At 36.7% G+C, this 26808-nt stretch overlaps 3 protein-coding genes across 5 annotated transcripts; 1 reads left to right on the forward strand and 2 right to left on the reverse strand.

The window, feature by feature from the left end:
- Positions 1–7844: 7844 nt before the first annotated feature.
- On the reverse strand, positions 7845–14402 carry LOC103964911 (coatomer subunit delta). 2 transcript variants are annotated; one of them, XM_048578516.1, is made up of 12 exons: positions 14243–14402; positions 13419–13490; positions 13077–13116; positions 12075–12298; positions 11195–11437; positions 10912–11086; positions 10051–10355; positions 9484–9682; positions 9247–9400; positions 8707–8769; positions 8517–8613; positions 7845–8182 (listed from the first exon to the last, which is right to left on the reverse strand). In XM_048578516.1, exons 2-12 carry the CDS (start codon positions 13419–13421, stop codon positions 8093–8095), a joined length of 1593 nt encoding a protein of 530 aa, XP_048434473.1. In that variant the 5' UTR covers positions 13422–13490; positions 14243–14402; the 3' UTR covers positions 7845–8092. The 2 variants fall into 2 exon arrangements, with proteins under 2 accessions (XP_048434473.1, XP_048434474.1); XM_048578517.1 differs by having other exon boundaries at positions 14250–14384.
- Positions 14403–20685: 6283 nt separating this feature from the next.
- On the forward strand, positions 20686–23290 carry LOC103964912 (galactinol synthase 1-like). The gene is made up of 3 exons (XM_048578519.1): positions 20686–21169; positions 21434–21892; positions 21983–23290. Exons 1-3 carry the CDS (start codon positions 20840–20842, stop codon positions 22241–22243), a joined length of 1050 nt encoding a protein of 349 aa, XP_048434476.1. The 5' UTR covers positions 20686–20839; the 3' UTR covers positions 22244–23290.
- Positions 23291–23437: 147 nt separating this feature from the next.
- On the reverse strand, positions 23438–25806 carry LOC103964914 (ADP-ribosylation factor 2-like). 2 transcript variants are annotated; one of them, XM_009377910.3, is made up of 7 exons: positions 25644–25805; positions 25217–25372; positions 25017–25087; positions 24239–24358; positions 23972–24090; positions 23806–23887; positions 23438–23702 (listed from the first exon to the last, which is right to left on the reverse strand). In XM_009377910.3, the coding sequence occupies exons 2-7, from the start codon at positions 25362–25364 to the stop codon at positions 23697–23699; spliced, it is 546 nt and encodes a 181-aa protein (XP_009376185.1). In that variant the 5' UTR covers positions 25365–25372; positions 25644–25805; the 3' UTR covers positions 23438–23696. The 2 variants fall into 2 exon arrangements, with proteins under 2 accessions (XP_009376185.1, XP_048434475.1); XM_048578518.1 differs by having other exon boundaries at positions 23620–23887; positions 25644–25806.
- Between the last annotated feature and the right edge of the window lie 1002 nt (positions 25807–26808).

Here is a 26808-nt window from a genome sequence, read left to right on the forward strand (position 1 = left end):
TGGGGTGCAAGCTATAGCTATTAACTAAATCCTAATCTTATGTATATTCCAAGCAATCCTTAAATTAACTGTGTAGACCTATTAACCATTGGATTATGGTCCAACGTCCAACATTCTCCCACTAGGTACAACAATTAATTCAAAAAAGATCTTTAATGGATTTATAAGCAAGATTACTTTATTGGCCCATGAATTTAGTCAACTAATAAGCTTCCTACATGTTCTGTCAAATGGAGTTTACTTATCTAAAACTATTGGAGACTATGAACTTGGTAGCATCCATGAGCTCTTATAATCACTGAAATAAGCTCTCCATTCACATGAAACATACATCACATATTTGGTAGTTAAGTGAATCAAAACCTAAATTGAAAGCATCAATTCATTCACTTATTGGTCCTCCTTATCAATCTTTATAAGATTGCCTTATGCTTCCTATGAAGCTCATAAACTACAGAACCAGCTTACTTTTGTGTCTATCAAAAATGGATGACAACTCTTTTACAGTTTAAGATGTTCGCTGCTACTTTATGTGTTCTAAACTACAAAACCTAAGAACAAAACTCAATTCTCCTAGTACTTAGAACGCAACTAAAAATACACCTTTTCTACCTTATGGAATTCACAACATAAACTAAAGATTAAATCATGCAACTTGTAAATTTTGTTGCTTCCTTATTGTCATGAATCACAAACTAAACTAACTAACAGCTGCATAAAACCTTCACAGCTTAGTAAATCACGACAACCTTATATGAATGGGTAATGCAAACTTGGATCCTCATTCAACTAGTCGTAACCAACCACAATTATACATATACGAATTGAAATTTAAACCCACATTCATAAATCAACCAAGTGAGGCACATATCAACATAATTAACTAAACATCCCTTATGTGGACATAAGCCACACATTTAAATTGTTCCTCCCACTAATCAATTATATCTTATATTGAATGCGAGAAACAAATACCATAACTAGATGCATATATTCGTCAAAAACATGTTATTGCACCTTACACTAAATCATATTATACAACAATGAATATGTTAAGCCAAAATTCGTTTAGCAAGTATAATTTCATGTCAGTTCTCTCAGTCATTACTTCCAAATAATATTTACCAAACAACTTAAAATGCAACTGTCTATACAAGAACTTAACCAAATAGTAGTTAATCGTGTATGGTACGGGTGTTAAAACATGAGAATACTATCATACATGCATACAAATTCAAAAACAACAGTAGAACAATTATAGGATTGAAAACTGGATAATCCTAATCAAATCTAGAAAATTTCAATTATAGCATGAATCTTTTTTCCACAAACTCGACTTTAAAATTCTAGCATGCATTTTTTTCCACAAACTCGATTTTAAAATTCTAGGGAGAAACATGCAAATATAAAACTAAGTTTCATACTCAAAACTTTACAAACGTATATTAGCATAAGAACAACTCCCACGGATCTTTAGAACTTAGCGTGTGTGACTTAAATTCAATAAGTGTGAAGCCCAATTATTTGTTTATCAATTTTCCCACTTGGCCAAACACTCATTGCATTTGTTACTCTGAAAAGCATGTAGGTAAAAATATTTTTTATTTTATTTGTACTAGTATAGAATTTCCCAAAATATTTTAGCAAAGTAGTATACTATGCCAAAAACCAAGATTCCAGCTTGAGGAATTACATAACTGACGTATAATTGATTTGTCGCAAAATCACATAGACTATACGAGAGACATTAAACTTTATAAAATAGAATAAAGGAATTTTTCTAGAGCTAAAAGGTAGCTCAAATTTTTCGACATATAAGAAAACACTAGAAACTCCAGTCTGGACTTTCAACTGAACACAGGGTTACTAATAAAATCAGCATAAGTAGAGTACACTACCAATAAGCACGAAATTTTCTAGTCTATAAGTAGACATATATATGAACAACATATCCAAATTTCAAGTCATTCTGAGGTCACTTAATCGTTCGTTTGTTAAACTTAATTTAAACGATGAAAACTGCCAAACTAGACTTTCAACTGAGCACGGGTTACTAATAAAATCCCTATAAATAAAATACACAACCCAAAATTACGAAATTCTGCAGTCTAAAAATTGACATATATATGAAGCACATATTCAAATTTCAAGTCATTTGATGGTCAATAGCCCAGTCGTTTGTTAATTTCCAAATACATATTCGAGCAGAAAAAATTCTGTGCATCTATGTCAGCTTGATAAAATCACCAAAAATTCAATTCTTCATGTATTTTCATAATTTTGGTGTCTAAAGAAGCTTTAAGAAGTCTACTTCAACATATAGCTTATCATGAATAAATCTTGGACCATAAAGATATGCAAATAAACAACATAGTAGCGGATTTCAATGTGTACCTTAGGCAATTTGTGATTATCCTTCATGTGTTCAACGACATATGCTCCATTTAATTTTGAGAAGAGAAGACAACACATAACAAACATTAAATCACATAGCCAATCTTTAAAAAATCCAAAACCTTTAACAAGTCATCTCTGAATACATTGTAATATGCCACTTTTGAACTAAAATAAGGCAAATTTAATCAAACGTGTATCTCGATCCAAAAATTAATTTAAACCAATGAAGGTTACATTTGGTCGAGAAGCCTTAAGACCAAACAAATTCTATGTTATGCTTTATCAATCGCAATATGGGATTTAAGGGGGCTCATATGAAAAGCATTCATAACTTTAAAACATAGAACTACCATGACTTTATATTCACAAATGAACAAATACCCCATAGACTTTACAATTGAAACAACTCGCACAGTTGTTTGGTTTAAGCTTAATCAGTTTTTATTGTTAAAATATAAATCATGTGAGCAAAATATAGACATGAAAACTATCCACCACTGTTTGGTAATCAATTATCACATGCTTCACATAATCTATACTTTACACTAAGCCACTAGCAATCGAACCAATAAGGTTAGTCACACCTTTGTTTGGGGATATAGTCATACTATTACGACTACTAATGCAATTCGATCAACTAAACTTTGAATTTTTAGCAGCCTTTGAATCAATGCAATGGATTTGTTGTGTCCCATTTAACCAAGAACATCTCAAAAACATTGATCTTATGATAACTTTGAGCTTGTCTTAATAATAAAAAAATTCAATTGAAGAGCATGCTTATTTAGCAAAGTTAGAGAAAACATGCAATTTTCTAGTTTAAATTAGACCTAATATTTTAAAACATATGAAACTAATTTCATCCAGGATCTTAACCATGCATTAGTTCCATATATGCATGATAAGAAAAATAGCTTGCTATAGAATTGAAAAACTGAAAGCAACTCTAGCATGACTTTTGCAAAATATTAGGCAACCAAATATTGATATATATGAATGATTTTTCCAGTTTTAGTTAATCACATCAATTATTTTCGGTTTGACCATATATATTAAATTGAAAACGCTAACCAATCCAGATAGAGGTTGAGCATGCAGTAGCATATCAACATATTGTGAGAAAAGATACTAGTTTTTATAAAACAAAATCTGGGTAGCAGTGAGCTTGAAGACCAAACTAAAACCTGATATATGTCTTATTTCAGATATAACTTATGAGTTGAATACGATAAATTCCTTGATTTTGTAAGGTACCCTTTTAACATGCATTTAGTTGTATGTTTCAACTAGCATGCTAATACAACAGTAATATATATTTATGAAACAAATGTGATTTAGACGCGTTGTAGAGATGTACTTACATTTAAAACTTATGATTTCACATGCTTTGCGACAATATTTGTCTCATACACTACTTCAAGTCTTTCACCTATGTGATATACACAATCTTGCAGGCTTCATGATTAGAAGTGTCCCCAAATGTTCTTAATGAGGTTGTTCCCTCTCTTAGCCAATTTTAGCAGCAATACATATCCATGGTATGTCACAATAGTTAATTAATCTTATAATACCAAAGCATGGGCCATAACACAAGCAATATGCATATATTCAACGTCATGAAATATCATTAGTTAAAACTGAAAAGTAATGTATATCACTTAAGACAAACATGAGATTTACATATGTGCATATGAATTGCAAGGCTGCAAGTACCATTGATAGCATATAACATAAACTTAATGAATAAAAGGCAATCAAAATCACTTTAAATTACCACTTTCATGCTATCAGATTTTTCGTATATTTATACACATATCAAGACTTACAATGTATGTGAACTAACCAAGAACCTAAAACACAATATACATTAGTAGTACCGAGAATCTCCAGAAAGTAATTTATCAAAAACTTGAACAAGGAAACCAAGTCAAAACTATATATTAAAGCAAATTGTGGGTTGCCACATATATTCTTAATGCTTATTAACATCCTTAAATTCTCCATGTTGCTACAAAATTATGCAATAACATTGAATAATGATAAAAATAATAAGGCCGTGTACTTTTCCTTTTTCCGGGAATACAAGCATGATAAAATAAATGTTAGTCCATCATATTATGTAGTATTTATGTGACTATGCCATACACCATTCCCAAGAATTTTATCAACATTCAAACTAAGATCTGAAAGTCAAAAACCAAAACACACACATATATATATGCCTATTTACATTCCTGAAATTCTCTATGTCAACAAATTAAAAAAAAAAAATTAATAGGTTAAGAACCATGTTTACCCCTTTTGCCGAAATGTGTATGTGGCAAAAAAGGGTTTGTCATCATGCTATATATACACATATGCCAACCTCAAGAAGTTCTAGTTCATGATAATTATATATACTTAATTTTAACATCCCAAATCATATATGCACAACCACATAGGAGACTTGATTAAGGTAGTTGTGATAAAGTTAATAAACATGTATAAACCCAATAGGATAATGAAATCGAAATAGGATGCAATATCAATTAATAGTATGTAATATTCCTTCAAGTCAAGGGGCAAGTTTTAATATATAGCGATCTCAAATTTCATTATGAAATTTTGGTTAAAACACAATTCACATAGAAAACCAATTTCTTTTTGCCGTGAAACATGAGTATGGAAATTGAGCAAAACTTAAAACATGTCATTGATTTAAGACATCTATTTTTAGGGTTTATCGAGTAGGTCTTTAGTTGTATTATGACTTGCTCTGATACCAACTATTAGACTTTATATATTTCATAAACAATCCAAAAAACTAAGCTGAAAGAATCCATAAATTATGCTCAATTGATAAAGTACTCAAAGTCAACATGGCATGTAGGAAAGATGAACCATCTTTGATAGAACCATGCGGAATAGGCTCAACCATGGACTTCTCCTTCGGTGGAAATCATTGGAATCCTGCAGAATAATATGTTAGTTGACCAGAGTCTTCTGCACGCTCAACACTCTTTTAAACTTGAACTAATGGGGCTTTCATATAAGTTTCTATGTGTTGTGAGTAAAGACCTTAGCCTTGTATTTATATGGACTTAACCCTATTGAATCTTCCCATAATAATGTCATTAGGATTCCTTGTAGTCCAAGGATAATTGTTACACCAAATCTCATTCCAAATAGGATAGAATTAGGAGCCCTTATTCCCCAAGGAAATCCGGAATATATTAACTTTACTTGGGGTACAAGCTATAGCTATTAACTAAATTCTAATTTATTTATATTCCAAGCAATCCTTAAATTAATTGTTTAGACCTATTAACCGTTGGATTATGGTCCAACGTCCAACACTAACATATGCTTCATGCTCAAAATCTTACATTGTATTGATACATGAGATTTAAACTGCCGTTTTTCTGTCTCTCGCTTAGTCACAATTGTGTTTTGAGGAGTAATTGGAATTACTATTATATAATCCGCCTGCATTTGAATCACGTTGGTAACGATCTCCAACTGCTGTAGTGGGAAACGTTACCTGTTTTGTCTAGTGTCATGTCTTAAGCCGCTCCGTTGTTTGTCCTCCACGGCTCTACTCAATGCTTGATGTTTTAATGAGGGACTTAAAAGTTGCATGGAAATTAGGTTAAACTTGTTAGGGGAATGCATTACAGAAAATAGACAAGAGGGACTTGAAAATAATTGGATAGAATACATTTGAGAGGAAGTGTTAAAGTGACGCCTTCCAATGTGTCCCATGATAGCTTGTTTTAAAGATTAGAACAATCTGAACATATTTCCAAAAGGGGCCGAATCCAAAATAGGCCATTATGGACTCCAAAAATCTCAATCAAGCTCAAAACGTTACTTTGACAATACTGCGTTGCTCCTTTATTTCATCGTAATAAATAAACCGCTTGGTATAAAAATATGGAATTTCGACACAATCATCTTGAAAGACTCACAAACATTCTCCAATTGGAATCAGTCCAAAATCTATCCATTTGATCACTTTTTGCTCAAGAGGAAGTAGAATGTCTTACATTGGAAATATAAATCAAAGTATCAAAATTCCACTAAAATAACCAATAAATTAACTAAGATTAAGATAAAATATATAGTATAATAGTATAATATTGGAAATATAAATCAAAGTATCAATTTCTGTTAAGTGCTAAAGTGGTACATAAATGGGCCCCACAAGATTTACAGATTTTTATCACAAATGGTCCTTGAAATTGACTTACATCATCAAGATAGTCCCTGAAATTGACCTACACCATCAAAATAGTCCCTAAAATCGAAAATCGATAAATGTAATCCTTGAAAATAGGTGTCAAAAATCAATATGATCATTCCGCTACAATTCTATAAAAAAAAAAAAAAAATTGTTATGTGTTGATGTGAGTTTAATAATTAATTTAAAAAGTTGTCTAAATACCTTTTTGCACAATAGATTTTTTTTTTTTTTATAGACTTATAGTAGGACCTGCTCCGAAAAGAGATATCTTTCATAAATTCTCAAAGACACAAGGCTTAACCAAGGCCTAAGAGGGGTTTGGAAATAGTTTTCAACCAACAATAGACGCACCTCGGTTATAACCTCATTATCTCAAGGCAGACCTCGTCGTTCTTTGAGTCATCAAACCATCAAGGAAGCATCGAACAAGCTCTCCAAGATTAAGGTTGTGAGGATGTTAATTGCGTAAATGTTAACGGTGATGTCCTAGAAGTCATCACCAAGCAGCCAAGTCGTCACGAAAGGTGATGTCGATCCAGGTTGATCCAAGTTCAATTTGATCCAGGTTCAATTTGATTTGGGACACTTACTTGCAGGACTACATTGACCAATTTTCATTTCAGAGACCATTTGATGTCGCATGTCAATTTCAAGGACCATTTTGATGTCGCGGGTCAATTTCAAAGAATTTGTGAGAAAAAATGACTTATGGGACCCATTTATGTGCCACATCAACACTTAACAGAATTTTTAACAAAATTGTAACAGAATGACCACATTGATTTGAAACACCTATTTTCAGATACTACATTAACTAATTTTCAATTTCAATGACCATCTTGATGGTGAGGATTAATTTTAGGGACCATTGTGATAAAAACCCTTTCATTTTTGTCCATCAGAATGAATAAATCAAACAAAAACAATGGTTGTAATTAAACAAGAGTGCATAGGAGGAGGACAAAAAGAGTGCTTCATTTCTTTATGTGATGACACTTTTAGCTTTGGCTTTGTTTTTTAAGTGAATGGTTACTTTGAGAAAGTCCTTGGAGTTGGCTCAATATAACAAGAAATAATACTTGCATTCAATAAGGCATCACACCAGTACCTAAGTATCATGTCAATTTCTGTTAATATGAATAACCATCAAAGCAAGACTTCAACGTGAGACTCATCTCCCGCTCTAGGTCTCTAGGTCTCGATTCTTGTCTAGCACTTGATAACATGAAAGAATTTGCACCTTTAATTATTGTACCCAAATTCTGGCAGATCATTCACTATCAAGATTGTAGTTTATATAACAACATTTCATAGCTTCAAATTATAGAAAAAAAATATATCAAAGTCTAGCATCCCTTCATCTCAAATTTAATGGAAAATAAAACACCACAAAATGAAACCTGCTGGTTTCAGAATTTAATCCATTCCAAAAATAAGGTTGCAGAAACTGGTATTCTAGTTGCAGATAGACTATCACACCACTTGGTAATTCTCCGTGATCAACTGCGTTCTTTGAGAAAACTTGGGAGGGGCTGTACCTTGCAGAGGTATAATGTTCAAAACCTGCGCAAAAAGGAATAAACGTCACCGTCTTCAATTAAATTATTTCACATCCACTACCCTAAATGCTAGTCAAAGTCCAAGGCAGCTGATGGTAATGGCATAACATCAGGTTCGAAGCAATCGAAGGCTCATGCCTAAGTGTTTGTGGCGTGTGAAGCAGTGAGTTCTAGGCAGTGTGATGGAAGTTAGAGCATTATATAATACTTCACCGAGTCTAGAAGTAAAACATCCACAGAGGAATCAAGTAGTTATACTTATAGAACGAGGTTCTTTAAGTCCATCACACGGAGCAAAGTACAAGACAATGGAATCAACAAAGTATAAGCAGTTGTACCTTCAGGTCACTGAATGTCTCGGTGGCAGAGAAGCACACAGAAATGGGGAAAAATACAGATGGGTCGGCTGGGGGAACAACAAACTCCAATGACCCACTGCCAAGTATTCAAGAAGGATGACAATTGCATTAATATTAGTTCATAAAGATTATGTAACAGCCCAAAAGAATCAGTCCAGCATTTACAGACCTGCGGTTCGAGTTATCTACAAGAAGTATGGACCACTCCAACGTTGAATTCCTGGCATCATATCTGTAATACAATTGTGATATCAAATTTAAGCAATATAAATTCCAAAGAAGCATAGAATGTTCAAATCCTTGTGCTCCATGAGGAAAACCATCCTGTCATATGGAAGCAGGGACATTCGGCATTACTTCCGGCTCCATTCCATTTTAGTATCTGTGCCCAACATCTATACAAAAGGATTACGTATGCGAAACAATACAAATGTTCTTTCCAGTAGGCATCAGAACTACCTATTATTCCTGGGAACTTCCACCAAGAAGTTTATTAAAAAGTTTTCTTTCCTTCCTATTAATGCAACTAGGCCAGGCCATGTTTTTTTTATACTTCCTAGGATCATGATTGTTTAATGTAAGGAAGCAATCAGAAAATAACCCCTCCTCTATATTCACATAGGACAATAACCACATTCAGTTATGTGTAGCTGTAATTTTAGGTTCTAAAAGCAGAGTAAACAAGAAAAAATAAGATGAATTTTCTTACCTCCATTCACCTTCAATCTGGTTTACTCGTGGAGCCTCTCTCGCAGCTGGGAGAGGTACTGAGATAACAACATTTCTCAGATCAAACATCTCTGAAGCCTCATACTCAATGTTGACATAAGTTTCATTCCCAGAAACAGTGGGCCAACAGTTGACTGCAACGGAGATAGATTGATAAATAGTGGTCAGGGCACATGAGAAAAATCATACACCAAAATGATAAGACAAATGAACTCACTTGTTAGGGGCACCATTGACTCATCTGAAGTCTGCATTCTCCATCTCAAAAGACCAACACCTCCTGCATCACCAGTTTGACCAGTAGGAAAAGGCCTAGACGTATCCTTTAGGCCTAGAATGTTATTATTGGAGAATAGCTCTTTGTTCATGTTAGGGTGTGTTTTGAAAAGGATGCCAGGATTTCCACCAGTTTCAATCTGACAAAAAAAAAAAAAAAGAAAGGACAGTCACAAAACACATTTCAGTGACACAAAACATTGGACCTACTCCTACAAGCTTATTAAGCGCAACCAAAAACAGATCACCTCTCTAGATTTTCCACAAATCAGAATGAAAACAAGTTTCAAAGGACAACATTCTAAATAGGCATATCTATAGAAGTCCCCAACAGCAAGGACATCAGTGTGAAGTTTCTATCAGATTCAAAGGAAACCTAGTCTTCAAATAAGGCAACTGCCAGATATGTGACTTAAACACATGACACATCATTATGAATGCTGCAACAATACTACCTAGATTGTGCAATTGTGCCCATGGTAATACATGATGGATAGTGATGAAATACCTGGACTTGGATATATGCATCTTCCTGGTTAAGAATTTGCAGAGATAATGTCCCCTGAACATCAAAGTTGCTCAATCCACCATCACGTTTAAGGGTTACGTTAAGTTTCTCTTCAACATTCAAAGTGACAGGATCAGTTAGAGGTGGGGCAGCTGATTTAGACTGGCCTGCTTTTGGCTGTACATCTTCAAGAATCACCTCTCCCTCTGCTTTCAAGGACTCCAAAAATTGGCTGGTCCTTTGTGATTTTCCCAGCTGCATACCCAAACCCTTTGGAGGAGCAGTAGCAGACGAGGGTGGACGACCTGAGGATGGAAGTAAATGCAGAGAAATAATCAGAAAAGCCTTAGACCAGCGTCAAAAACTTAAAACACACCAAGAGCACAAGCTCTGGAATCCACCAGATTGAATAAAGAAACAAAGTAGAACTGGGCTTTATATAGCCTTCAACTCCTAATCCTTCTAAAGAAACTAAAAGCTCAGTCCTAATTAACTAACTTAAATCCTATTGCTAGTAGGATAAATAAATCAAGTTTGGTTGTCCTACGTTAGAAGTGTACATGGTGAAAATAGGTCTTAGTTATACAATATAACTGCTCAATCCACTGTAAAAGGTACAATGGTGGCCAAAAGCAACCTTGCACATTATGAACTTATAATGTTTTCTTAAACAGACTATATAATATGAGCTTTACCAAATGTAGCATTTTAATTATCATCAAGGAACTAGATCACAAGTTTATGCACATCATAATCAAACAGGAATTTCAAATTTTCAAATCACAGACTACACACCACCATCACCACAACTAATTGATTTCAGAATGGACTACACAATTCAGGCAGACAATAAACACAAACCTTTGGTCTTTGTGGAAAATGAGTCAATATCAGTACTCAATCCGAAACCAGAACCACCTCCAAAGCCACTTCCACTACTGGATATGCTCATCTCACTAAACGCACTCTCAATTCTCCCAGATCCCATTGACTGTAAGGACATATATCCGCCTTTATCAGCTCTGCCCCTATCAATCTGCAGTAAATATGACACAGTATTATGAAACCAGAGGCTTGCAAGACTAGATAACTATGCACAGCACTAAACTAGTAAAGGAACAATCACAAGACCCTAAACAAATACCTTGCTTTTGTCAATCTCACTAGCCTTCCGCTTCATAACATCCTTGGTCTCATTTATCTTGCTCTGCATCACAAGCTTGTGCAGTTTCTCTTCATGACTCTCCATTTCACAGTACTGCTTCACCTGTGCAACAGTCACATTTTCCTTGTGCCCAAGAGAGATGACTTCATCAAAAGCAAAAATTAACTCAAAAGCTGTCCTGCATACACCCTCTTCATCTAGGGACAAAGAGTATTCAGGTGCCTAAAAACAATTAAGGAATCAACTCAGCAGTTCATTCCAGCATTTAACACAAATATACAGAATAGGAAAAGGCATAGCTCAAAGACAACTCATGGCCGAAATTTGCCAATGGGATCGCCATGCACCAGTTACAATTATTGCTTGGGTTGCTTGGGTATAACTTGAAGGAACATGCATGCATACATAAAAGCATAACCACTTGCATACATAAAAGCATAACCACTTGCATACATAAAAGCATAACCACTTGCATACAAGCACATAGATGGCTAAAAGATATCGTACATACTTTGGCCCTAGTTCGAGCTTTATACTTTTTAACATTTTAACTTTTTTTCTTCACACATCATGGCATGTCAAGAAACCAGTTTTGAAGAACAAGAATTCCAAGTAACATGAATTGAGATAAGAGACATAGATCATGGTTCCCGTGTGTAGTAGGAGAATATTAAAATGAAGGCATCAGCAAATGAATCAAAACAAAAAATGGGATCTAGATCCATGCGAACATTGTTTAACATTCATGATTATGGAAACAAACTAATAATTCTACAAAATCAGTAATGTTTCACGGGTCCAAGAAGTTAAGTCACCAATGGAAGATGAAAATATTCATATGCCAGGGAAAAAAGGATACAAGTTTAGAGAGTAGCCGCAAAGTCTCCAAATCTTCCAGTATATTGCTCTGCTTGTTTGTAACAAGTACCAAGAACAAAGCTTCTATTGGCTGGTAAACATAGCGCACATTTTCTGTCTCGACATAAGTATGTTGTTTGCCAGTGCCAACCAACTTAGGGAAAGCCGCAAGAAGACCTTCAATTCTTATACGAGACATATCCACAAATTGTCTAGATACAAGCACTGCACAATAAAGATAAAAACCAATTATAGACAATAATTGTAACAACTCCAATAATATGCACTATTTCAACAAATTAGTTATTAGCAAGTCAGGTTAAAACGAAAGTAAGTAAATGGGTCACCGACAGCTTCTGATATAGATGGAACACATAAACACGTGAAAACTCTACTAAACATTCCGTAGTCTTTACTGTGTAGCTAAAGGATAAGAATGCATATGTTATAACAACTCATCCATAAGAAAAAGAAAGTGAATGGATCACTGCCAGCTCCTGCTACAGATGGAAACTGTCTGTGAAAACATCTTCTAAACTTTAAGTAGGATCTACTGAGTACATATTTAAATCAAGTAAACAAGAATGCGCATGTTATATCAGCTCAGCCAAAAGTACAACAATTTTAAAACAGAACATAAAAGCCTGAATATCTGCCATTCCTGCAGCTTCCCAACCTAGCTCCTCTAAGGAGAGATCCAAAGAAACCCACTGTCTCTATCCATCACCAAGATGATACAAAAGTCTTGAATCAAAATGAAACAAAAGACCACTGTTAACGTCTGGTTTAATCTTACTGCACTTGGACATGAGACACAACTCAAACCACTTTACGGGTTCATCAAATCCCTAATTCAATCAGTGTCATTCTTATATTTAATCAATCCACAATTCTTAAGAGTTCCTTGTGTGAACTAGGAATAGACAAACAAAAAATGTGAAGAACTGTTCTTTTGAAGCACCAGCCATTCACAGGAGAATAAGAAAATATGCACAGAACTCACCTTTCCCAGACTTGCTTATAATGGAAGCAGCAAGCACAACCTGAATTACAAATGAAGGGGGGAATGAGAAGAGATATTCCAAGAAAGCAAAATTTATACATTTTAACAACACAATGTATTACAAAGTTACTAACTTCATGCAGTTACACATAAATTAAACTCGTATATTTAGTTTCAGCATCTTCAGTTATGTTTGCATCCACAATACCTTTTCATATTGAGTGGTAAAATGCATGCACTATACTAACACCAATTACCAAAGACATATTATCATTATCCAACTAAGATCATCACTCCAAAAAATTAAATGGAAAACTGAGAAGAAACGTTTGAATATATTACCATCTTGATTAACTCGAAGATTATCGACAGCCACCAACTCAAAGGCAGTAACAAAGATAGCAGGGGCACGCCCTAAACATGAAAAATCTCACGAATGTCACAAAATTAAGAATAATAATCACAAACAAAACCAAAATGAACCACAAGTATGAAACAGAACGAAACAAAACAACGTGCTCTCCCACAACGTTTGCATCATTCCAAATCACATGTGCATGCGTGCAAACAGAACTCAACACCAAGTGAGACACCATATATGTGAACCTTCAAAATCAGTAGCTCAATTATACGAATCAAAAGGCTCGAATCCAAACTCGGTTGCATGGGATCTAGTATTGCACCTCTAATTATTTATATACAACAGAATTGAGAGGCAATTTCACACAACAAACTAAATATTTCCAAAATCTGACTAAACTAAGTTTGTTAATCCGATCCACCAAATTATACCTCCTCACAATTTGCAACCTTATCGCTACTCCTAAACATTGACGAATAAATGCAATACTATCAGATGGGGTAGCAAAATTAGAGAATTCTTGAAAGAAAAATCACAATTGAAACTGTATTTCATCAAATCACGCAATGTAAAAGAGGCAAGACAAAATCAAACAAAATGATCAACCTAAGATCTACACCGTAATCACCAGAATCTCAAGCGATGCAGTAGAACCCTAAACTTCCCACACCGATTTCCGCCGACAAAACGCAAGAAAAATGAAGCAGATCAAAAGCATTTGAAAACCACAGATTTGGAATGCAAAGCAATTACTCTACACAAAATTTACCAAAATACAAAATCAATCAAGGTCGTGAGATCTAACCTCTTACCGACGGAGAAGTAGAAGATGACGAGGAGGAGGAGGAGAAGGAGGAGGAGAAGGTGAGGAAGGTGATTGTGCAGTGCAGCCTGCAGCAGAGAAATGTAAGTTCGGATCTGTGGGGGTGCGTAATACGGCAATCAGATTAAAATCACCGTGGCAACTTGGCAACTAACGTTTTAAAGTACTTCTGCTTTTCTTGGGGTCAATAATGCCCAAGCCCAAAAACGAACAGCCCAAAAGAACCATCACAACTAACGAATTTCTCCCATGCACATGTTATACATTTTGTATCGTACCAGGTTCATGTGTGAGGCTACGTGTCGTGGACTCAGAAGGTAGATGAAACCCTGGTCCTTTTAAAATTATGACTAAATCACGTCAACATCTTATATAGATTTTTTATAAGGACAAAAGATAAAAGACAAAGTGTGAAAGAAAGGAAGGAAATGGGATAGAAATAAGAAGGGAGAGAATTTCACTCCTTGGCCCAGTTCGACCTGGGGGTTCTACCCTCGTATCCCTTTCTCATTTTTAGCTTTTCTAAAATAAGGAGTTCATCTTCTGGGCGCCTCTCTTCCCCGAAGAGTTAGTAGAAAGTTCTGCTTGGCCCAGTTCAGTGGCTAGGTTTTATGTTGATGTTGTGCATGTCAGTGTTGAGGGTTGATTTCATCAAATGTGGTTGATTAAGGAGGACAAGTGATGTGTTGTTATTTGGTGTTTCAGAGACTAAGTGTTGGCTGTGAGGTGTCATGGTGCTCACTGGGTACAGGGAGGATATGTGAGCGGATTGTTAGTGTATAAGCATTGAGCTGATTTGAATTTAGTAAATAAGGCCTTGTATTTAGTTGTGTATCCACTTTGGTTAAAATTACCAAGTGTAGGGCTCATATTGTAATTTTGTCTAAGTGACATGTGGAATGATCCTTGAACTTAGCTAGATGTGTGGCTGAGATCATTTTCTATTGTAATGGCGGGAATCCAGATGCATAACTAACCATTATGCAGTGTAATGTGTGAGAGTGAGAATGAATAGAAAGAAGAACATTCCCTCTGCGATTTTGCAGAAAGAGAAGCATCCATATTCATCTCCATTTTATGTGATTTTCCTTTCTTTCTTCCATTAGCACACACTGAATCAAACTCTAACATGGCCTCAGAACCAGGTTGGATCAATTGAGATATGGGCGTGAACTGTGAAGCTGACGTTATCAACGTTGAAGCAATCAAGCTACATTCAAGCTCGTTCTGGTTCAAGTGAAGTCGCTGAAACTCCATAGAAACCGAATTCTAGTTGTTTTCGTACCATCTAAGCTAGGAGATGGCTGGATCTAGAAGTTCTGAAATGAAGACTCCGATCTTCTCCGATGAAAATTACGAGTTCTGGAGAATCAAAATGGTGACGATCTTCAAATCTCATGGGCTATGGAAATTGGTTGAGAAAATGGTCACGACCTCAGATTCAAAGAAGAAGAAGGTTGAAGGGAATTCAGAAGAGGAAGACGATGAGAAAACTGTGTTGTGTATATGCAAGATGCAAAAGCTCTGGGTATTATACAAAGTGTAGTTTCCGATCAAATATTTCCCCGGATTGCCAACGCAGATTTAGCAAAGATGGCATGGGATTTGTTATATGGAGAATATCATGGTGGGTATAGTCTGTTAAACTCCAAAATCTTCGACGTGAATTTGAGTAAACTAGAATGCGTAATGATGAATCATTATCTGGGTACCTTACTCGCTTGAATGAACTGATTAATCAAATGAAGACATTTGGTGAGGTATTATCGAATGAAAGACTTGTGCAAAAGGTTTTAATCAGTTTTAGCAAACCTTATGATCCCATTTGTCTTGTGATTGAAAACACAAAATATATAGAGACTATTGAATTACAGGAGGTTGTGGCAATTTTGAAAAGCCAGAAACAGCATTTTGATATGCACACTGTGGATACCACTGAGAAGGCATTTTCCTCTTTGTTTGTGAGTTCAAAAGGGCAGCAAAATAGGGGTAATTCTCAATCTAGTGGATTTAAGTCTCAGAAAAACTAGAATGCAAAAGGTAAGAAGTGGGATTCAAAGCCTAAGTTTCTGCAAAAGCCATTTATGGGTCTTGCACAGAATGCAAATTCTTCATCCTCCATGAATCAAGAAGTGACAAAACCTTAGTGCAAAGTATGCTCAAAGTTTCATTTTGGTGAGTGCATATATAAGGGAAAGTCCAAATGTCACAACTGTGATAAGTTTGGACATTGGGCTAGGGAGTGCACTATAGGTAAGGCTATTCAAAAGGCTAATTGTGCAAATCAAATGGAGTTATCTGATAACCTATTCTATGCTAATTGTGCAATTGTTGAAGCAAAGGTGAATGGAAATTGGTATATTGATAGTGGATGTAGCAACCACATGACAGGAAATGTCAATCTTCTTATTGATGTAAGAACCAATGTGGCAGGAAAAGTGCAAATGCCAACTAGTGATTTAGCCAATGTGGTAGGAATGGGATCTTTGGTGATTGATACAACTAAGGGGAGGAAATATATCAAAGAAGTGATGTACCTACTTGGGTTGAAAGAGAACTTGCTAAGTGTTGGTCAGATTGATAAGCATGGATATTACTTGCTATTTGGAGGAAAAATGTGCAGTGTTTTTGATGGACCATCACTTGATAGTCTGGTTATAAAAGTAAGAATGAAATAGAACAGATGCTACCCTCTATCTTTAATGTATAATGATTAGATGCATTAAAGACAAGTGTCACTCATTGTACATGGACTTGGCATAAGAGGCTAGGTCATCTCAATCTCAAGAGTCTCAAGCAGCTTAGAGAAAATGATATGGTGCATGGTCTTCCACATCTAGAAGATATTGATGGTGTATGTGAAGGATGTCAATTAGGAAAACAACACCGAGATTGTTCCCAAAAGAGCAAGTGATCCACTGGAGCTAATACACACTGACTTGTATGGTCCCATGCAAAATGAATCAATTGCTAGGAACAAATACTTTATGCTTCTTATTGATGATTGCATAAGGATGTCATGGGTTTATTTCCTAAGACACAAATATGAGGCCCTAAATTGTTTCAAAAAGTTTAAAGCAATGGTGGAATTATAGTTTGGTTTTCAAAGTGAAGTGCCTAAGGAGCGACATAGGGGGTGAGTTTGTGTCAACTGAATTCGACAGGTTCTTAAAGATTGAAGGAATTCAAGGGCAGCTATCTATGGCATATACTCCACATCAAAATGGAGTAGTGGAGAGAAAAAATAAAACAGTTGTAGATATGGCTAAGGCAATGCTTCATGATAAATGCATGCCATATTTCTTGTGGGCAGAAGCTGTGCATAAGACTGTTTACATTTTTAATAGGTCACCTACAAAAGCTCTTGGCAATCTAACTCTATTTGAGGCCTATAGTGATAGAAAACCAGATATTTGCCATCAAAAAATGTTTGGATCACTCTGTTATGTGCATGTACCAACTAAGATAAGACAAAAGCTCGATGCAAAGAGTGTCAAATGTGTGTTTGTGGGGTATGCAACATGTGAGAATGGGTACAAGGTATTTGATCCATGCACTAAGAAATTGATTTTGTCAAGAGATGTAGTTTTTTATTAAACCATGTCCTAGAATTGGAAAACTCAGAAAATTCTATTGTTGTGAGCTATATTCAAAATCAACCTGAGAATGTGATTGGTGAGAGTTCACATAGATTGAGTGAAGTTGAAGAAAGCCCTTCTAGTTCCAGTACTCTTTCAAGCACTGAAGAACAAAATGTCACTCATGAGTCTTGATATATTTCACAGCCTTATGATCATACCCTAGTGAAGTAGAGAAATATAAGTGATATTCTAGCTCAATGCAATCTTTGCATTGTAGAGCCTGAGAAATATAAAGAAGTTGCACAAGATAAGTTCTGGATAAAGGCAATGGAAAAATAATTGTCAACGATTGAGAAGAATTCAAGTCATTGGAGTTAAATGGGTGTTCAAAACCAAGCTGAATTTGGATGGCTTAGTGCAAAAGAGCAAGACAAGATTGGTTGCCAAGGGATATGTGCAGAAACTAGGAATCAATTCTAATGAAACAATTGCTCCAGTTGCTAGACTGGATACCATCAGAACCTTAATTGCTCTTGCTGCACAAAGAAGCTGGAAGTTGTACCAACTAGATGTTAAATCTGCGTTTTTTAATGACCAACCTGAGGGGTTTGTGATTAATGGCAAGGAAGACAAGGTCTATAGATTGCATAAGGCTCTTTATGGATTAAACAGGCACCTAGAGCTTAGTATGGAGAGATTGACAACTATTTTGCTAAGTGTGGGTTTGAGAAAAGCTTGAGTGGAGCAACTCTCTATACTAAGACAAGGGGAGAGAAAGATATACTAATTGTATCCATATATGTGGATGACATAGTATACACTGGAAGCAATTAAGAGATGCTGGATGAATTCAAAGAAGGCATGAAGGTGAAATATGAAATGATAGATTTGGGACTTCTCCATCATTTCCTGGGAATGTGAGTGATTCAAACAGATTCGAGCATTTTCATGCATCAAATGAAGTATGCTTCTTCCTTGTTGAATAAATTTGGCTTAAGTGAGTGCAAATCTGTCTCTACCCCTCTTGTTGCTACTGAAAAACTAAGCAAGGATGATGGAAGTGGTGCAGCAAATGAAGAGCAATATAGGAAGATTGTGGGAAGTTTGTTATATCTCACTGCTACAAGGTCATATGTGATGTATGCAGCTAGCTTACTAGCTAGATATATGCATTGCCTTACAAATAAGCACTATGGGACATCCAAGAGAATGCTCAGATATGTTAAAGGAACATTAGATTATGATTTGGAGTATGTGAAAGGCAAGAAGGCAGTCTTAGTTGGATTTTGTGATAGAGATTGAGGAGGATCAATTGAAGACAGCAAGAGCACCTTAGGCTATACTTTTTCTTTTGGAAGTGGAGTGTTCTCGTGTTGCTCTTTCCACTGCAGAGGCTGAGTACATAAGTGCTTTGGAAGCCATAGCTCAGGCCATATGGTTTAGGTTTGTTTTGGAGGATTTTGGGGAGCTACAAACAGAAGCAACTCCTTTGCATTGTGACAATACATCTACAATTTCAATAACTAAGAATCCAATGTTCCATTAGCGGACAAAACACATTGATAGAAGGTACCAAAGAGTAAGTGGCAGACATTTTGACCAAAGCTTTACCAAAGGAAAGGTTCAACTACCTCAGAGATAAGCTTGGAGTCATATCAGCTCAAAACTTAAAAGGGAGTGTTAGTGTATAGGTATTGAGTTGATTTGAATTTAGTAAATAAGGCCTTGTATTTAGTTGTGTATCCATTTTGGTTAAAATTACCGAGTGTAGGGCTCATATTGTAATTTTGTCTAAGTGATATGTGGAATGATCCTTGAACTTAGCTAGATGTGTAGCTAAGATCATTTTCTATTATAATGGTGGGAATCTAGATGCATAACTAACTGTTATGCAGTGTAATGTGTGAGAATGAGAAGGAATAGAAAAAAGAACATTCCCTCTGCGATTTTGCAGAGAGAGAACCATCCATATTCATCTCTATTTTATGTTATTTTCCTTTCTCTCTTCAATTAGCACTCATTGAATCAAACTCTAACACGGATGGCCCTCATAGTTCAAGTTTGTGACAGATGGGTTCCTTTTCCGACTTCTAGTGAGAGAATGTCTTTTCAAATCTTTCTAGTGATCAATGGTGGTATGTAATATTTTGAGTTTTATTGTTTGATCTTGCATGCATGCATGCATGTGTATAATTTACCTACTACAACTCCCTCCGACGTATGAGTATGAGGTGCTCGTAATTTGTTCGCAAACCCTTGAAAAAAAGAATCCAAGCTTCAGATGAAAATTCAATAGGATTGACGAGTGACGATTTCGGCCACACATGACACGTCTTAGCATTTCATTTCATGGCACTTATGACATGGCAAACCTACTTTACAATATCAACCACAAACTTGATTGTTGGAATGTTTTTTATTTTTCCAACGTGATCGAACTTTTTTTTTTTTTAATAAATGATATTATATAAGATAAAGGGGAGGAGGTGGTCTTAGTCTTATAATAGGTTAGCAATAATTTGGTTCAAATTCTTCTTTAACGAGAATCGAATCTAAAACATTTCACTTTTAAATGAAGAGAAATCACTAAACTGTAGCATAGGGATCCGATGCCAGAACTTTTAGAACCTTTTGGAATAGGGATCCCATGCCAGAACTTTCCCGTTGCACCCAGTAACCGTAGGATCCCTCCAGATGGACACGTGTGCGGCATCAGCCACATAACCGCCCCTAAAGGTTTGACGAGTTTTCCACAAATTTCGCTCACACAAATTTATTTCTTTGATTCCCACCCTTATTTAAACCCTCCTCCACCCCCTCCACCCCCTCCATCCCCTCAACCAACAACACCACCAAACGACGACATCCCAATCTCTGCCTTCTCTCTCTCTCTCTCTCTCTCATCGGGCTCAGCTAGTTTCTCTCTCTATCTTCCCAAGGGTCAAGGCCTTCCTCTGTAAACACTAATTCCCTTCTCCCTTGGACACCGTCATCACTCATGGCTCCCGATCTCGTCCCCACCAGCGTCCCCCAATCGGGTTTCACTAAACCCGCCACCCTGCCGAGTCGGGCGTACGTGACTTTCTTGGCCGGCAACGGCGACTACGTGAAGGGCGTCGTCGGGTTGGCCAAGGGATTGAGGAAGGTCAATGCAGCGTACCCATTGGTCGTTGCAGTCTTGCCCGACGTCCCGGAGGATCACCGCCGCATTCTTCAACCGCAGGGTTGCATCATCCGTGAGATCGAACCCGTTTACCCACCCGAGAACCAGACCCAGTTCGCCATGGCCTATTACGTCATCAACTACTCGAAGCTGCGGATTTGGGAGGTACGTTCTTTTCAGTTTGCTTACGTGGCTTCGAACGTTTATGCGTTCTTTTTGTTACACGTAGAATTTGGGTTGTTCTGGGTCTTACACGTGGCAGCCTTGTCTTGGAACCGAAGAAAACTTTTGTCTCATGTTTTTCCATAAAAAAAAATGTGTAACAAATTTCAGTTGTACATAATGTGTACGAATTCATCTAAATTACGATGAGGGTGAATCGAATACGACACTTCTGAATTTTTTTTTTTTATTTCATTAATATTGTAGTTTGTGGAGTACGAGAAGATGATATACTTGGACGGGGACATTCAGGTGTACGATAACATAGACCACCTCTTTGACTTGCCAAATGGACATTTCTACGCCGTGATGGATTGTTTCTGTGAGAAAACGTGGAGTCACACGCCGCAATACCAAATCGGGTACTGCCAGCAGTGCCCGGAGAAGGTCCAGTGGCCCACATCGGAGCTTGGCCCACCGCCGTCGCTCTACTTCAACGCGGGCATGTTCGTGTACGAGCCCAGCCTCGAGACCTACCATGACCTTCTGAGGACTCTCAGAGGGACCCCTCCGACCCCGTTTGCAGAACAGGACTTGTTAAACATGTATTTCCGGAAAATATACAAGCCAATTCCTTTGGTTTACAATTTGGTCCTGGCCATGCTGTGGCGTCACCCGGAGAATGTGGAGCTAGACAAAGTTAAAGTCGTTCAGTATTGTGCAGCAGTAAGTATTACTTAATTTTAATTTAACATATATACGAGGTGTCACATTTTCTGTAGGGTTTGATTAATATACGTACGTTGATTGTTACAGGGATCGAAGCCGTGGAGGTATACGGGGAAGGAGGAGAACATGCAGAGGGAGGACATTAAGATGGTGGTGAAGAAATGGTGGGATAGATACAACGACGAGTCGTTGGACTACAAGAAGGCAGCTGGCCGAGGAGCAGCGGCAGGAGGAGTTGTGGGTCCAGCAGCAGCTTCAGGTGGTGAAGGGGTGAACATGCAGCCTTTCATGGAGGCTCTGTGGGAAGCAGCTGCGGTCCAGTGCGTGACAGCCCCCTCAGTGGCTTAGTCGATCAAGACCGTTCATCCATTTACGGGGTAGACGAGGGAGTGGAAATATTTAGATGAATTCATTCCCTTTTTTTTCCCGATTAATTGGTGATTAATTGGAATTTGGGTCCAATACATGTTGGGGTCGATCGATCGGGGGAATGAGGAATGAATAATGAAAGCAGCTTTTGGTTTTGGTTTTTGTATTTTATTTTTGGGTTTGTTAAATGAACCTGCTCAGGTTTGATTTGAGGTGTGTTGATAATCTTGTATGAAAGAGAGAGAAAACGCCATTTATGTAATCCATCATCCTTTCATGGAGGAGCAAATGGTTAATTAATGAAGTATATGTTTACTAGTAGGACAAATCAATTTGTTCACTCTGTATTCTTTTCTCTGTAGCAAACGCTTCGTTAAACCATATGTATTGGGTTTATGTGTGCTACTTGCTTTTCTCTTTTTGTTTTTTTTTTTTTTTTTTTTTTTTTTTAACAAATCGATATTATCTACATTAAAAGAATGAGCAAGCTAAACTTGACAATGAGCTAGCAATAACGTGGTTCAAATTTACCTTTGCCGGGAACCGAACTTTATAAAACCTATTTCTTGAGAGAGTATGTTCTTAACCAACTGCACCAAACTTTCAAATTAAGGTTTGTAAAACAATTTTTCGGTGTCCCTAATCTCACACTATCGACAGTGGATGGCCTAGTACGAGACATTTAAGATATTTGAATTCCAAATATTCTCAACTGAATAATGCTAGGAACACCAAATTTGTGCATTAAATTTGGGGCATCTAGCACCACCCTTCTCCTTATCCAGTCGATAAGCAACGTATTCAAGTATATACCAGTCTGCTTACCATGATTTGATGCATCGGATGTCTTTGTGAAGACAAACCTGACCGGAGGCATGATCCTATACGTGTAAAACCCAAATGATCACGATCTTTTTTATTACAAGCGATATTACTCTTGAGGCTACACTAATTAAGCAAGGGGAATTAGTTTTAGAATTATGACAAGTTTATTTTTCAATCACTCGACCCTTTCTAATATAAAGAATAAACATTTGGGCAACGCCCCTGCATACATTATTATAGTAAGGGATTTGTGATTTGTTATAACTTCAAATCAGATGATAATTTCAGAGGCCAAACAATACTTCCCAAATCCATTTGATTTGAATTTGGATGAAGCGAGAGAAAATATAAACAGATAGATAGCAGCTATTTCATTTCACAAAACAATGGGGGGAAACAAAGCTATTATGCTAATACCGGGCGTAAAATTGAGAATTTATGAATTATTCTTAACTACACGTCGAAGAAAAGGAACTGCTTGCAATAGTAAACACAAAAATGGTAAAAACAGGTACTTAAGAGCAGAGAGATGCAGAATACCAAGGACCGATCAATGTCAACTTCATATTACAGCAGAATCGGCTACACAAAATTCAAGTCAAGCCATCTATGCCTGCAAAATGTAACACCGGAAAACCAAAATCAGAACCAAAATCAGAAACGGAAACCATAATGAACAATCGAGTTACTTAAAATGTATGAGAGCATGAGTCCACCTTGTTTGCAATATTGTTTGAGAGCCAGTCAAGACCCTCGTACAGTCCTTCACCAGAAGTGGCGCATGTGCTCTGGATATACCTGCAAAGGGTAGTTTACAAAGTTAGTTTCAAGGAGGGGTGTGTGTGTGAGCGAGTTTGAGAGAAAGGCTACATTCGGTTTTACCAGTGGCGTTGACGGAGGGAGTGAAGACCAAGCTTATCAGTTATTTCAGCAGCATTCATGGCATTTGGAAGATCTTGCTTGTTTGCAAATACAAGAAGCACAGCCTCCCGCAACTCATCCTGCCAAATACAAGCAATGGTTAATGATCAAAATGAAAAGGAGAAAGAAAAGAAGAGAAATGAATATGTAGCAATTAAAGTGGCACAAGTTTTCATCGTGCTATATATTTCATCCCGCTCTTTAGAGTTAGAATAAGAAGTTGCATACCTCATTCAACATTCTGTGAAGCTCATCTCTGGCTTCAACCACACGGTCACGATCGTTGCTATCAACCACAAAGATAAGTCCTTGTGTGTTCTGGAAGTAATGCCTCCACAATGGTCGGATCTGGAAAGACAATAAAAAATATCAACACACAATAGAGTGAAAATTCAGCAGCTAGAATAACACCTAACTGATTATCAGAAATGACGTAAACTGTAGAAGTAATACAGTATGTGACTTGTAAACCACATATTGGATAATTTCTCCGCTCAACTCATCAACAAAACAATCCTCAGGAACAAGTAATTTAGTTGGGCATTATTCCGAAAGAGAAAAATCAGGGAGAACATGTATGCCCAAAAAATATATAACAGTCCAACGGAGAAACAATCCCAAAAAATAATAGCATGTCCTGACCCCATCGATGTTTAACTGATGAACTTGTGCGATGGAAGACAAAGGGTTTGAGTTGAGTGGGCTCGTTAACTAGTCGATTATAAAGGAAGGCTAGGATTGGGAACCAATTGACCTCCAAGATTCTATCAATAGTTAAAACCATAATTTACACAAAACAATCACGGAGATGATAAATTTCACGTTGGCCATGGCACCAAACTTGCTGAGTTGCTATGGTTTTACACAAATTAGTTTTTCATCAGGCAAACTCAACTATGTAAATCAGATGCAGGATTCAACTCTCACCAAAAATTTACCAGTACTCAATTGCAACTGATAACATTTTTGGAAAATTAAATAAGTTAAAAAGAAAAAGAGTCCATACCTTGTCCTGACCCCCGACATCCCACACAGTAAAGCTGATGTTCTTGTATTCCACAGTCTCCACATTGAATCCTAATCACATAATTCACCATGATTCAAAGCAATTAACAACTAATACCACGGAAAACGATAAATAACAACCAATATCGAGTGATGAATCAAGATCAAGGAGGAGATCGGTTGTGCAAGTGATTGACATACCAATGGTGGGAATGGTGGTGACGATCTCGCCGAGCTTGAGCTTGTAGAGAATGGTGGTCTTACCAGCCGCATCGAGACCCACCATCAGAATGCGCATCTCCTTCTTCGCAAACAGACGGCTGAACAGCTTCGTGAATGACAGCCCCATTTTCGAACCTTCAAAATTTGATAAAAAAATCCAACCCAAAATTTCAAATATCTATATATCAATCAGCATTCACATTCATAATGAGGGTCTAAATCTTGTAAATTTCATCACAATTTCGGGCAAAATTCGAGATCGGAACACAAAAAGTTAGAAAATTGGAGATCGGATCAAATGGCGAAAATTCGTGCAAGTGGGCACATAAAAAACGAAAATGTAAAAATCAATGGAGGGTACAGATCCGACGAGAACAAGAAGAAGGAAGGGTAAAGTTGGAGTTACCTCAGGAAGATGGAGAATTTGAAGAGAGAGAGAGAGAGAGTAGATCTGCGGTGGTTTCTCTCTCTAAGGCGTATGGGCGTCTCTAAGAAGAAGGGGAAGGGCTGTCCTTCGCAGCAATACCGATACCCACGCTATATTTCACGCTATACGTGGAACGAAGGATCTGTCTCTGCATTTATAGATGGACCGGAAGGACAAAATTTTTTAATGTAATTGTCACACAAAATGATACATTATCTGTCTTTATATAAATTATGTGATATATGTGTTAAAAGGTTAATAATTTAAAATTTAAAATTTTTCACTATTTACATAAAAACATGTGATATACCATCCGTGTTTCCGTCACAACTAAAAATTTCTCAAATGAAGGAGAGAGAGACGTCACCAACCGCACCAAATTTTTATTTTTATTTATTTACGTTTTAATATTTAAAATTTTGATTAGAGGAAGAATACAATTTTCAAAGAAGTTGGTTGTTGTCGTTTGATTCGTTGATAGCCTTCAAACAATTCTAGGCTTTATCTTAATGACCTCCATCATTTATCAATGGGGGAGGAAGGAAGGATATCAAATCAGTATAAATACTTTTATTAGATAGGGGTAGACATGTTCTAGATTGGATCGACCGGGTTTAGTTCTGAACGGTTTGATTCGATTTGGTTCAGTTTAGTTTATCTTTTGCATTTGTTTAACTTTGTTAGTCCAACAACGACAATAAAACTTTGTAGCTTTCAACTTGTTTTTATTTTGTAGCACAATAAACCATCCTAAATATAAACTGCCGTAGCTAAACCACTAGCTGATTTTCTTTATACATTGTTGAACATTGCAACACTCATCTTCCAATTTTTGTGCATAACACAGATCACAGCTAATAATTTGAAGAATTTTTTCTTATTTCTATCATCATCTCTCACTCAATTCGTCTCCATATTTGTGCATTGAATGGCTAAGCTAAACCCCTTTAGCAGGTCAACCACAATTTAACTTCTGACATTGCTGTTGCTGGAATCCTTGAGCAGACTCTTACCTTACTGCTGGGCGTTTACGAGCAGATTGCACGGCTAAGCAAGCGTGCCGATTTCAGTAGTTATCAGGCTTGATATATTCAAAAGAAGATCGGCATTTGGCCTCCTCCGGTCGTAGATTTGTGTTTGTTAG

Source organism: the organism of the source record quoted next, unplaced genomic scaffold (genome assembly GCF_019419815.1).
Source record: "Pyrus x bretschneideri cultivar Hongxiangsu unplaced genomic scaffold, Pyrus_bretschneideri_v1 Contig121, whole genome shotgun sequence".
Lineage (NCBI taxonomy): Eukaryota > Viridiplantae > Streptophyta > Magnoliopsida > Rosales > Rosaceae > Pyrus > Pyrus x bretschneideri.